Source organism: Diabrotica virgifera, chromosome 10, assembly GCF_917563875.1.
Source record: "Diabrotica virgifera virgifera chromosome 10, PGI_DIABVI_V3a".
In the NCBI taxonomy this organism is placed as follows: domain Eukaryota; kingdom Metazoa; phylum Arthropoda; class Insecta; order Coleoptera; family Chrysomelidae; genus Diabrotica; species Diabrotica virgifera.
Window position 1 is genome coordinate 68,199,702 of NC_065452.1, and position 14,317 is coordinate 68,214,018.

Below are 14,317 nucleotides of genomic sequence, written 5' to 3' on the forward strand. Positions count from 1 at the left end.
TATGTTGGAAGTAACTTTACATGTAGATGAGAACAATGAATGTTTAAATATGTCCTTCTTTTTTTGAACTTTCCCGTTCGGTGTTAACTATATTGAGCGCATGCTCATGAATAGACATGTAGGTTCATTTGACCTACGCATAGAAGTACCAAACACCTAATCGGTACGGACAAAAGGTATTATTAAACAAAAATATTAAGGTTTATTTATCTAAATATTACAAGAGGATGTACCGCAACATAAGTGTCATGTTACATAATTACATATTCTATTTATTTAAAGGTTTTTTTTTAATTTTTTTTAAATTATTGTTGATTATTGGCAAACAAAAATTATTTTTTTATTCTAAGAACTATTAATATTGACAATTACGTATTATCAGTCAAGTTGGAGTCATGCAAATTCGATCTATGGCTGGTATCTGATCTGAGTAAAAGATGATAAATATCACTCAGATTTTTGAAGTCACCTTTAACATTAATAGAGGAATCATTAAGGAAGATATAGAACATTTCAATAAATTCCCTTTTAAATTTATTGTTCTCTTGATGAAGAACGATGGTGTTTTCAAAGTCCATGGAATGACCTGTGGTATGGACGTGTTTAGCCAATGCACAACGGTCGGGCTGAAGACGTGAATCACTTTTGTGTAAAGTGATCCTAAATTTAAGAAGGTGAGAAGTTTGACCAATGTACGATTTTTTACAAGAAGAACAGGGAACTTTGTAGACAATATTACTAAGCTTACCTATTTCTGTTTTATCCTTAACTTTTGAAAAAAGCTTGTTAATTGTTAAAGCTGATCTGAAAGCCACATTGATTTTAAAATGATTATCATTGTTGTTATTGTTATTTTCTAAATTATTAAATATCCTAGTCAACCCCGGAGTAATATCTTTGATATAAGGTATTGAAAAATATCTATTTAAAGTTGGAGTATTAGAGACCCTGTCATTGCCTAAGCCATCAAGGTCAACATTGTTAGTCGCGGGGGAAGGTGTTAAGTCTTCATTATGGACTGTGTTAAACAAGATCTTATTTATTAGTGTGGTTGGATAAGAATTTGAGATGAACAATTTAGTTAGTATTTCCAGGTTTTTGTTATGGAAGGAAGGATCTGATAATTTGATGACTCTGCTTTTCATCTGTTTTCCTAAATTAACTTTGGTGGAATGTTTGTGATATGAATGGTAGTTTAAATACCTGCCCGAATGAGTAGGTTTCTGATACCAATCAATTTTAATTATATTGTTTGCATCCCTTATCATTCTGATGTCTAGAAAGGGTACTGAAAAGTTAGTATCCTCTTTCTCTATAGTAAATTGGATATTTGGGATGAAACTGTTGAAGGTGTTTAATAATTCATCAGTTTTATCAGATGGCACAGCCAAGATTATGTCATCAACATATTTTGTGATGAAGGGAATGTTGAAGGATAAGACAGGAACATTCCCTTCATCAAAAAATATGTTGATGACATAATCTTGGCTGTGCCATCCGATAAAACTGATGAATTATTAAACACCTTCAACAGTTTCATCCCAAATATCCAATTTACTATAGAGAAAGAGGATACTAACTTTTCAGTACCCTTTCTAGACATCAGAATGATAAGGGATGCAAACAATATAATTAAAATTGATTGGTATCAGAAACCTACTCATTCGGGCAGGTATTTAAACTACCATTCATATCACAAACATTCCACCAAAGTTAATTTAGGAAAACAGATGAAAAGCAGAGTCATCAAATTATCAGATCCTTCCTTCCATAACAAAAACCTGGAAATACTAACTAAATTGTTCATCTCAAATTCTTATCCAACCACACTAATAAATAAGATCTTGTTTAACACAGTCCATAATGAAGACTTAACACCTTCCCCCGCGACTAACAATGTTGACCTTGATGGCTTAGGCAATGACAGGGTCTCTAATACTCCAACTTTAAATAGATATTTTTCAATACCTTATATCAAAGATATTACTCCGGGGTTGACTAGGATATTTAGTAATTTAGAAAGTAACAATAACAACAATGATAATCATTTTAAAATCAATGTGGCTTTCAGATCAACTTTAACAATTAACAAGCTTTTTTCAAAAGTTAAGGATAAAACAGAAATAGGTAAGCTTAGTAATATTGTCTACAAAGTTCCCTGTTCTTCTTGTAAAAAATCGTACATTGGTCAAACTTCTCAACTTCTTAAATTTAGGACCACTTTACACAAAAGTGATTCACGTCTTCAGCCCGACCGTTGTGCATTGGCTAAACACGTCCATACCACAGGTCATTCCATGGACTTTGAAAACACCATCGTTCTTCATCAAGAGAACAATAAATTTAAAAGGGAATTTATTGAAATGTCCTATATCTTCCTTAATGATTCCTCTATTAATGTTAAAGGTGACTTCAAAAATCTGAGTGATATTTATCATCTTTTACTCAGATCAGATACCAGCCATAGATCGAATTTGCATGACTCCAACTTGACTGATAATACGTAATTGTCAATATTAATAGTTCTTAGAATAAAAAAATAATTTTTGTTTGCCAATAATCAACAAAAATTTAAAAAAAAATTAAAAAAAACCTTTAAATAAATAGAATATGTAATTATGTAACATGACACTTATGTTGCGGTACATCCTCTTGTAATATTTAGATAAATAAACCTTAATAATTTTGTTTAATGATACCTTTTGTCCGTACCGATTAGGTGTTTGGTACTTCTATGCGTAGGTCAAATGAACCTACATGTCTATTCATGAGCATGCGCTCAATATAGTTAACACCGAACGGGAAAGTTCAAAAAAAGAAGGACATATTTAAACATTCATTGTTCTCATCTACATGTAAAGTTACTTCCAACATAAAATGTAGTTATATGCTAGTGTAATTGGTTCCTTGAGTAAATAATTCATTGATTGTAACCATATAGCCATAGTTTTCCAAGGTGAAGTGTTGTGTTTTCTTTTTTACTTCAAACAAAAAGAGATATGTTTTTATACATATCGTCTTTTTTATTACTTAACAACGTAACTCTACAATTCTACGTATTGGTAATGAAAACTAACATTTTGCATGGAATATATATGGCTAATTAACATTTTCTTTATTTCAGCCCTGAAGAAGTGAATAATCATTCACGAAAACTTTAGGCCGTACAATTGATACGCATTGAGTTTTGGTTTGCAGATTTCCCCAATATTCAAAACTTTACTGTTTAACTTATCTGCAAAGATTAATCTTTCTTTATATATATATATATATATATATATATATATATATATATATATATATATATATATATAAATTGTCTTCGACATATATAAATATATATATATATATATATATATATATATATATATATATATATATATATATATATATACGAATAATAAATACAATAAATATATATATATACGAATTTCACAAATTTTTTGGGTATTGAAGTCAAATTGGGGCTTTAAAGTATACTATTGTCTAATATTCGAGCTTTCGGAAATGTTTATTTCCTTTTTCAAGAATGTCTACAATGCAATAAGATAAAAAAAATATTAGAATATGTATCAAAGAACAAATAGTAATGAGTAACTTACCAGAATTTAGATTATAAGAAAATGTTGGTTACTATACATAAGATTAAAAATATCAATGGTAAATGGCTGTTGTACATTTTGAATAAAATAAAAAACAATAAAAATTCTTAGCAAAAACACTTAACAAAGGATAAAAATTGGTTAAATTTTGAAGTAATGATCTAAATTTGATTGACTTTTAATAAGTTTAGTTTATTATAAATACATGGCTGACAAAAACTAAATGTAACTATGGTAATAGTATATAGGTGTTTATAAGGAATTGAATAAAAATCTATGATAAGAAAATAAGGAAATTTATGTTTTCAAAAAGCAGAAAAGTTAATGTTAAATATTAGTGATATTAATTGATTTTGTCAAAGTTTAGTACCAATTTCAAAAGTATAGGAGATTTGAAAAATCTTATGATCTGATATAGGTACCTATGATTATTTTTCAAGAGAAAGAATATAATTATCAATTCAAAATAAAAGTTATGTTTTCAAAAAGCAGGAAAGTTAATGTTAAATATTAGTGATATTAATTAATTTTATTAAAATTTAGTGCCAAATTCAAAAGTGTAGGAGATTTGAAAAATCTTATAATCTGATACAGGTAATTTGGCACTAAATTTTAATAAACCTAATATCACTAATATTTAACATTAACTTTTCTGCTTTTTGAAAACATAACTTTTATTTTGAATTGATAATTACATTCTTTCTTTTGAAAAATAATCATAGGTACCTATATCAGATCATAAGATTTTTCAAATCTCCTATACTTTTGAAATTGGTACTAAACTTTGACAAAATTAATTAATATCACTAATATTTAACATTAACTTTTCTGCTTTTTGAAAACATAAATTTCCTTATTTTCTTATCATAGATTTTTATTTAATTCCTTATAAACACCTATATACTATTACAATAGTTACATTTAGTTTTTGTCAGCCATGTATTTATGATAAACTAAACTTTTTAAAAGTCAATCAAATTTAGATCATTACTTCAAAATTTAACCAATTTTTATCCTTTGCTAAGTGTTTTTGCTAAGAATTTTTATTGTTTTTTATTTTATTCAAAATGTACAACAGTCATTTACCATTGATATTTTTAATCTTATGTATAGTAACCAACATTTTTTTATAATCTAAATTCTGGTAAGTTACTCATTACTATTTGTTCTTTGATACATATTCTAATATTTTTTTTATCTTATTGCATTGTAGACATTCTTGAAAAAGGAAATAAACATTTCCGAAAGCTCGAATATTAGACAATAGTATACTTTAAAGCCCCAATTTGACTTCAATACCCAAAAAATTTGTGAAATTCGTATTTCCAATTAAGTCAATCAAAATATTACTTATATATATATATATATATATATATATATATATATATATATTTGTTAAATAAAATTTTTATATTTTTGCGTTTATTTCAGAGGAATCATCTGGTCCAACTTCTGATGACGACTTTTTTTTATGCGAACCCTTATCCACTGATATTCCAAAAGTGGGTGATCTCAACTCGCCTGATAGTATAAACGAAGGAATAGTTTCTACTCTGAACGTCCTTTCTCCAACTAAAGTAGATCCGACAGTCCGAAGACATCCTTCCCCCTATTATTACGGAGATTTGTATAAATATAAGACTTCAGAAAGCAGCCCTCCAGTGTGGAAAGCTGAAAATAAAGGTAAATTTATTCAGAGCCTTCGAGAACCAGATTCTAAACCAAACCTCACTCACAAAAGAACTAAAAGCTATAGAAAATTTCGGAAAAGTTCTAGCCTAGAGAATCCTATTGAAGTCAAGGACCGAACCGCTAGACCTAAAGTTAACATAAGATACAAGAAGAGCTCCAGTGTAGAGACCCAAGGCGTCGATTCAAGGTAAGTTCGAAACCATTATATTTTTGGTACCTATACGAATTACAATGATCCCAATTGAATATTTTTCCACAAAAAATTTACTAACACTCCATTAGGAGTTTTATAGTTATTGCTATTTGATCATTAGTTCTCCCAAACACTAAGTTAATTCTATCCTAATTTAACACTACACGACTTACTTATCTTAGGTTCTAATGCATTACAAAGCCGGCAACTCACGATACTGCGGTGTGGTTCAACAAAATCGTCAATGATATAAATTCTGCAGCACTGCAGCAGACAGGCCAGTCTCTTTGTGGTCAAATTGTAATGATTTGTAATGATGGATGAAGCCAGAAAGCAGTTTATTAACGAAAAGTCTTGGATTTAAAATATTGTTTATTATATTTTTATGTCAATTACTCTAATTGTTTAAAAGGTAGTAAACTTTGCATCTGGGGCTTTCCGTTGTTTTCCTCGTAATACGAGAGATGTCGCTGAATTGCGTCTTGGAGGTGGGTTCATTGCATTGCGATGGTGTGCCTTAAATTGGCAGAATTGTTTGTATTTCCTTCAGAGTTGAGACTTCTGAGCTTCACCGATGAGGCATAAGGATGCTGAAATAGCTATTGGAGATGGTGGTCCAACTCTGAATCAAATATAAACAAAACCTGCCTTGATCTTTTTTATCTTTTTGTAATGATTTTGTTGGATGCACGGTCACACACGATCAAAATTTGTGTCAATTAGTCAAATTCGACAAAATTGAACGACGCCGCAGTATCGTGAATGGCCTGCTTAATATCCCGCTTGTTAATTTATAAAATTTTCGTAATGTACACTAACCCGAATGGTTTAGTTCTTCGTTCTCTAAAACTTTTTATAATATTCATCAACCAGTAAATCTTTCTCTATTTAATTCCTCTTTCGGACTTTTTTCAATATATATGTTACGCTCAGATTTTTACTCACTTTGCGATATGGACAACGTGTGAACACGGTGAACCTGGTGAACACGGTGTGTAGTTCAACCTCCGGTGAACGTGTTTATTTCGGCAATTGAGTACTTTCGTTTACCCACAACACATTCTGGGTATTTCGCTTCGGCCAATGACCGAATAAAATGCTCACTCCGCGACGTGGGTAATTCACGTTGTCCACATCGCAAAGTGAGTAAAAATTTCGGACATTGTCCGAATTCGGAGTTTGAGTGTAACATATGCTATCAAGCGTAGGTTCGAACCTAATCTACCCAAATATTTTGCCATATACTGAAATATATTGTTCCCTTTTGTTAGTAAAATTGACACGAACGGATTTTGATAAATTCAATTTAATACGCCATCGCTTATCGTCTGGTTCAGATGCTAATTTGTTCACACTTCCTTGTGTAATTCTAGCTTTAAATTTCTTAATCCTACATTTATATGTAATATGCTTCCTCATGTCCTCATGTTTAACTGGAAAGTATCCGTCGGATATAATAATATATGATTCTAGTAGTTAAGCATACAAGCTTTTAGTAAAAATGCCATCTCATTGTGTATAAATCATCTAGCCAGATTTTGTCGAAAGTTTGAGCTTCATTGCAGAACAGACTTTTCCTCTCCTAGAGCTTTCATAGTAAGTTTTATTGTAGCTTTCCTTGGAGTTTGCTTTAACATTTTTCCAGTGATAAAATTAAATCCAGGAGCTCTATTTGGGTTTATATTTTATCTCGTTCGTGGTATCTATATTACGTTCGTGGTAATTTCACTTAAATAAGACAGGTCGTTAGTGTTTGATTCAGAGTTCTGAGTACATAGCTCCATTGATAAAGCCTGAGGAGGCAGAAACAGCTGTCTGGAGATGGTGGTCCAACTCTGAATCAAATAAAAACAAAAACTGTCTTTTTCCTTTTCACCTTTACTCAGATTTTGAGTACTCGAAACTGTCTTTCGGACCTTTTCCTAGACGAAAAGAAAGTGGATACGTGACCGTGTCCATTCCGATTTCTTCTATATTCGTCGTCTCGGTGTTTATAAATTGTAAAAGCCAGGGATTTAGGATGCTACTAGAAAGGCTTTGTATCTTTGTATCTGGGGCTTTTCGTCTTTTTCTTATACTATTTATATATTATATATTATATATTATATATTATATATTATATATTATATATTATATATTATATATTATATATTATATATTATATATTATATATTATATATTATATATTATATATTATATATTATATATTATATATCATATATTATATATTATATATTATATGTTATATATTATATATTATATATTATACACTCGCCGGCACAAAATTCCGCCACCCAAAATTTTTGATTAAGTTTGACAATCTATAACTTTATTATTTGTACTTCGAATTTCAAGATTCTTGCACGAGTTTGTAGGTACATATATTGATGTCAATTGCTATTATTCCGGTAACAAAAAATTTTTGCTTAGATGGCATTATACGGGGGTGAATGTAAGCGTTGTTTTTTCTCCTAACTTTAAAAAATTCTATGGAAAAATTGGAGGGCTCATTTTGTTTCATACTCCTTTTGTATTATCCTGGAGGTATCACTAAGGTCTTGTTTTTTGAATTATCTGAATATCTCTTTTCTTGTGAGAGCTGTAATTAAAAACACTGCTTTGAAGGTTTATTTAATTAAAAATATCAAACGCACTAAAATTAACAAAACAAAACAAATTCAACAACAAAACAAAACAATTCAATAGCGGTTATGTCCACCTCTTGCAGCAACGACTACTCGCAATCTGTTTAGCATCTAATAAAGATGTGTTTTCCTTGCCTGGGGAATAGCCCGATATTCCTCTACCAGGGCCATAACTGTACCAAATTTTCTGGAGACCTACGATGACGGCAAATAGCTTTTTTTATTCATCCCATAAATGCTCAATATTATTGAGATCTGGGCTGCATGCGGGCCATTCTAATCTTATCAATCCAACCTCAATTGTATGAGTCAATCAGTGTTTTTATTTACAAAAAATGGTACAGCTCTTACAAGAAAAAAGATATTCGGATAATTCAAAAAACAAAATGTTGGTGATGCCTCCGGGAAAATATGACAGGACTATGAAACAAAATCAGCTATTATATTTTTCCACAGAATTTTTTAAAATTAGGAGAAAATACAACGCTTCCTTTCACCCCTGTACAATGACATGCAAGCAAAATTTTTTGTTACCGGAATAATACCAAACAATATGAATACATGTACCTACAAACTGGTGCAAGAATATTGAAAATCGGAGCACAAATAATAAAGTTATAAATTGTCAAACTTAATCAAAAATTTTGGGTGGCGGAATTTTGTGCCGGTGAGTGTATATTATATATAATATATAATATATAATATATAATATATAATATATAATATATAATATATAATATATAATATATAATATATTATATATTATATATTATATATTATATATTATATATTATATATTATATATTATATATTATATATTATATATTATATATTATATATTATATATTCTACATTATATATTATATCTACTTACTTATTTAGGAATACTTACCTGAGGGTCTTTGAGAACTTTATGGACATTTCACATTTCTGCAGTCTTTTCTATCTCCTTGAAATGACTTCTCCATGATTCTCTTTTTGGCGTTCTCAGATACTTATTATATTCAGTTAGTACTCTGCAATAATCGCCTCACTTACCTGATTTTTTGACGAAATTAAATTTTGACTGATTTTGACTTCTGTTCTTTGATTTGTAAGAGTGTTATTTCACCGGGGTATTTTCCTGTTGGAAATCTTCATTTTCTTCCGACAGTTGTCTTCGAATAACCTCTTGAAATTGTTCGGCGGTCATGACTAGGTCTAATGTATGCTTTATCTTTTCTATAACTCCTTTGATAGTAGGTGTTCGGGATCATCGTATGGGAGGTATGCTGATCCAAGAATTTTCTCCTTTATACTTACCCTCTCTATGATCTTCATATTTACCATCGTTAAACCTCTGAAACAGAAATTCATCAACGGAAGTATTTTGATTTGTATTTGTACTCTTCTCCTACGCGAATTTACCAAGTCCATACATTTACATAACTGTAAAACTTTCAACATTAAAAGATCTTATCATGATTGTTCTTATGTAATGTAATGTTTGATGTAATGGTGTGTTCCCTGAAAACTCATCACCCGAAAATCTGAACCGAGCTATTATTTGTTCTGGTTCAATATTTGTTCTGTTGGAGGTCTTTTGTTTGATGTTACTTTAAACAACAAAATTAATAAAGACAAATAATCAAGAATATATAAAGAAGTTCATGAAACAACTATGCGCCTACTTTTATATTATAAGTTAAGAGCAATGAAAATCAAATCAAAAATTTTTGAAGAATGAATTTCTTTCATTTTGGTTTTTATTTGTATTTAGGTGTGCATGTTTTGTTTAATTTCAGAGACGCTCCCAATGGCAATTCAATGCCTCCAAATCCAGTTACCGTCACTGCTTATGATGATTATGGATTAGACGACATGACACGTCAACGTCATGTATACGAAACCGCCTTTGATTGTCGGATAAGCAAATCTGACGATGACCTAGATCAAATTGAGAAAGTTACTAACCATCCTGTTCTCGTCCATATTAATAAGACTTGGGACAAAAGCCAAGGCTCAGAGCCATCCATAGATAGTAATTCATTCAATAGAAGACATCGGAGGAGGGAAAGAGAATGTACAAAATCCAGCCATGAGGACAATAATTCGTCGGTGATAGCTCTATCTCATGATATCCAAGTAAGTTAATGAAGCTTACTTAAAACTAACTTAAATGTTGAATATGCTGATCATGTGAGTCCATTCCAATTTAGGCAAAGAGAAATAAATAAAACCGGTATATCATACTAGAATTACTAATTAATATCTAAAACGCTTCCTCAGTTCTCCGGTATGGCAAATTTAAAAATGAAATACTAAAATTGCAATAACCAGTATTAGAGTACTGCCTGGTAGAAGATGTATATAACAATAATCATGCCAAGATTATAATATGTGTAAAGTCTTAATGGTGTACTACTACGGTGTACATGGGTACTATGGTCACACTATGGTGTAGTCTTATTTACATGCCTATAAAAGAAATTCTTAAATGTATGCGATACCATACTTAGCTCCGGAAACTATACTAGTGGTCATTGCCTTTATTGCACTAATTAACAAATATTCGAAAAGTTCTTAAAGAGAAAAGTAATTATAGTAAATTTCAACAAACCAGGATTAGAAAAAGAATTATTGATGTAATTGTTTGTCGAAAAATTAAAATATCGTGATGTTTTATTATTAAAAGTTATCTATATTTTATGTGTATGTTATTTATTTAAATGATTAATTTAGAACAAACAACGCTGCAATAAATAAGGTAGAATAAGAGGAAAACATTTGATTTTTAATCTGGATGTCCAGATTGGTTGTAATATTGACAGATTAGGATCTTATTGGTGGAGAATCAAATTGTGATAAATTTTAACTATGCGCGTTTCGTCTTTTTTATGTTCCTCATCTGTCAGGTTGTTAGATTTTCTAATTAGGGTTTTGATTGTCGATTTCGAATAGTTTTCAAAAGGTTTTGAGTGTCGATTTTGGTGTGAATGAGCTGTAAATATCTGTTAATATGGGTTAGTTTTAGGTCTACTATATATCATATGCTTCCGTCTTCCTTCATTATAACAAACCCATCTAAGAATGGAAGGTGTTGGTTATTTTCCTGTTCCATAATAAACTGTATTAGGGCGTGGATATTGTTGATGTGTTGCAGGAATGTGTTTAGTTTTTCACCTGCTTTTATTTTTTCGAAATTGTTTTCCCGTTCGAATTGTTCAATGCCGTCTTTTCTAACTGTGCATTTTTTTCCTTAGCTATATTCTATTGATAATAAAATTAATTGTTATGATTAACTTAATTAAATTGTTATGATTCTTTTCCTCAACTTACCAGACTAGTCCAATTGTTTTCGTCTCTATTTTTCTACTCTCCTTGATTTATTTGTTCTACTTGTTGATTTATCGCTGTTGCGTAATTTCTTCAGTTCTGTATCTATCCATTGTGGTTTTCTAGCGTTCGATTTAAGATACTTCATTTCCATAGTCATTATTTTTTCTTCTTTTCTTTCATGTTTTTTCTGCATTGTCCATGTTTCACTCGCATATAAAATATATGAGACAACTATTGTGTTAAAAACATCATAACATATTTTAATATTTTATTAACAAATTTTATCAACATTACTGTAATAATTATATGCTGTAAGTTTCAAAACAAATCGTCGAAATCCTCTTTTTTGTAAAGAGAAAACTTAATTTTATTTGATAAGTCCCCGATCAAGATTATTTTGAAGCTGTAAAGTGCAAACAGACTAATTTGATTTTTGTTTATTTTGCAGTCCGAAATATGACCGCATATTTATATAACGGTATCTACCCTTCTCGGACTCCAATTTCCAATGATTAATTGAATTACACTAGATACAGTAGGAAAAATTAAAGAATACCCATGAACGAACATATAAAACATGCTGTATTTTCCTGTCACCGTGTTACACAAAAAATTGGCCAGCGCAAGTACATGTAATAATTATTGTTACATGTACTTGCACTGGACAATTTTCTTTGTAACACGGTGACAGAAAAATACAGCGTGTTTTATATGTTCGTTCATGGGTATTCTTTTCTTTTTCCGACTGTATATATTCTCACCTCAATAGGTATCTCCTTCTGTTAAATTATTTAAGGACAGTTTACTTAAATTGGTTATACGAGATATGCGTTTTAATAGGATTGTCGTCATAACAGGTATCTTTAAGAGGCGTTTGATAAAGGCACCCTAAAAACAGAAAGAATCCGTCTTGAAGCAATATGGATTTTTCGGATAACAATTTATTATTAGTCAACAATTTTCAAATAATATTGCGTATTTCATATTTCGAAATAATCTATTCATAAGAAGTACAATTTTATTTAGATCCCCATCTAATAAAGAAAGGAGATAATATGATAAACAAGAATTGAAAGAATTTATGAATGAAGAAATCAATCCGAAAAGACCAAAATAATTATCAAGATGAAATATGTAAGAAATTTAAGAAAAGAAAACATAGAATTCAAGGGAAAGGTAAATTGTCTGCAACGCTAGATTGAAATGCAAAAAGTCTTGTTTTTGCTTAAAGGTTAATAAAAAACCCTAATGCAGTACACATTTCGAGAGCCATGTCTTTTCTATCGACTTCTCCCAGATAGTAGGCACAGTTAAAAAATAGCTGCAAGTAATTTTTTTAATGCTTCTTTTCTTGAGTTATTATAGAATAAAAAAATATATCGACCTATTTATTTTTGTTCCAGAATATTCGTTTAGTAGAAACAGAAGAGAACAATTCCGCATCGTCAAGTGGTCTTCCCCTACGTCGATATACTCCCTCACCGCCGTCCACAGCACCCTTACCAGCTAAATTTCATAGCAAAGAGCATACAATGAACAGCATTCGCAGCGCTCCTAATCTTCCTTCCCACCACAAATCCCGGTTCCTTCCTGTGAAATCGCTTACTACCAGTAGCGATAGTTTACAAATACGCCAAGGTAGCGCCTTCGAAATAGAATTTGGTTGTAGCTCGAATAAATTAATATCAGAATTTAAGGGACGGCCTGCTCATTTAAAAGACGAAGCTAAAGATAGGATCCATGAAATCAAAGGAAGGCCTAGAAAAGAGCTACTGATTATTAATAAAAGGTCTAAAGATAGTCTGCTGGAGTTTAAGGGAAGAAGAATTAGACACAAATATTCCAGTACTGAAAGTATGACGACTAGTAGTAGTGGCGGAAGTATGGAAAGTATTAAGAGTAGTACTAGTGAAGGAAATAGAAGTACTAGCAGTTCTGAGAGTAGGCAGTCGCCTTCACTTAGCTCGCATAGTTCAGATTCCGGTGGTAAGTTCCTAGTTTTATTAAAAATTAAAAAACATAACTTATTATTAGTTTCATAATTTATAAGCATTAATACTGTATCCAATTGTCTTTTAAATGTAATCATAGGAAAGATTCAGTCCGGATGATTCGATATACGAAATGGCCAAAACATTCGATATCTTGGAAATGCAAAAAATTTGACCATAAATAGTTAAAAACCAATTTAAATTAAGGTTCAGAAGAGTAAAACAATTACATCCTTCACCTCTTAACAATAAAAAATTTTTAGGGTATTAAATGCGTACACACGTTCCGCTGTTACCTATTCATTTGATTTCTTCTTCTTCTTCCTTCTTGTATGTAGGCTGTAAAGACTGTTTCTTCTTCAATATTAGCCTCCTAAATTGTTTAACTTATCGCACCATCTTTTTCTTGGTCTGCCAATACGTTTTCGTCCATTTGGTGACTTATCTCGTGCTATTCGTACTATCCTATCCTCTGCCATTCTACTAATGTGTTTGTTACACTCCTGTTTTCGTTTTGTAACCCATCCATTTGTCTTCTACATTGCATGATCTTCTTATGTTTTCGCTTCTCTCTCTGTCCAACAAACTTTTCCCTGATATTCATTGGAGTATTTTCATCTCTGTTGTTTCTAGTAGTCGTCTCGTTTTAGATGTGGCAGGTCTTATCTCCCCCGTGTATGTCAATATAGGTCTAATTGCTGCTTTATAGATTCTTGCTTTTTGTGTCTTGTCTTAGGTGTTTGTTCTTCCAGATTGTGTCATTAAGAGATCCCGCCGCTGTATTTGCTTTTAAGCTTTGTTGTCGTACTTCCTCTTCAATATCTCCGTAACTGGTTATATCTATTCCCAGATATCTAAACCTTGCTTTCTGCTTTA

At 30.8% G+C, this 14,317-nt stretch overlaps 2 protein-coding genes across 2 annotated transcripts in view; one reads left to right on the forward strand and one right to left on the reverse strand.

Moving 5' to 3' along the window:
- Positions 1–368: 368 nt before the first annotated feature.
- Positions 369–1,145, reverse strand: LOC126893048 (uncharacterized). Its single transcript, XM_050662988.1, has one exon. It carries the CDS (start codon positions 1,143–1,145, stop codon positions 369–371), a length of 777 nt encoding a protein of 258 aa, XP_050518945.1.
- A 2,478-nt stretch (positions 1,146–3,623) lies between these two features.
- The window catches only part of LOC126893049 (uncharacterized), a 54,231-nt gene continuing 43,537 nt past the window's right edge, over positions 3,624–14,317 (forward strand). Inside the window, exons 1-4 of the mRNA XM_050662989.1 lie at positions 3,624–3,660; positions 5,034–5,481; positions 9,917–10,256; positions 12,854–13,436. Coding sequence (XP_050518946.1) covers positions 3,624–3,660; positions 5,034–5,481; positions 9,917–10,256; positions 12,854–13,436 — 1,408 coding nt within the window. The remainder of the gene's footprint in view (positions 3,661–5,033; positions 5,482–9,916; positions 10,257–12,853; positions 13,437–14,317) is intronic.

Bases quoted from the DNA above. Each gene is read 5' to 3' on its own strand.
- LOC126893048 (XM_050662988.1), bottom strand. From the start codon at position 1,145: ATGAAAAGCAGAGTCATCAAATTATCAGATCCTTCCTTCCATAACAAA.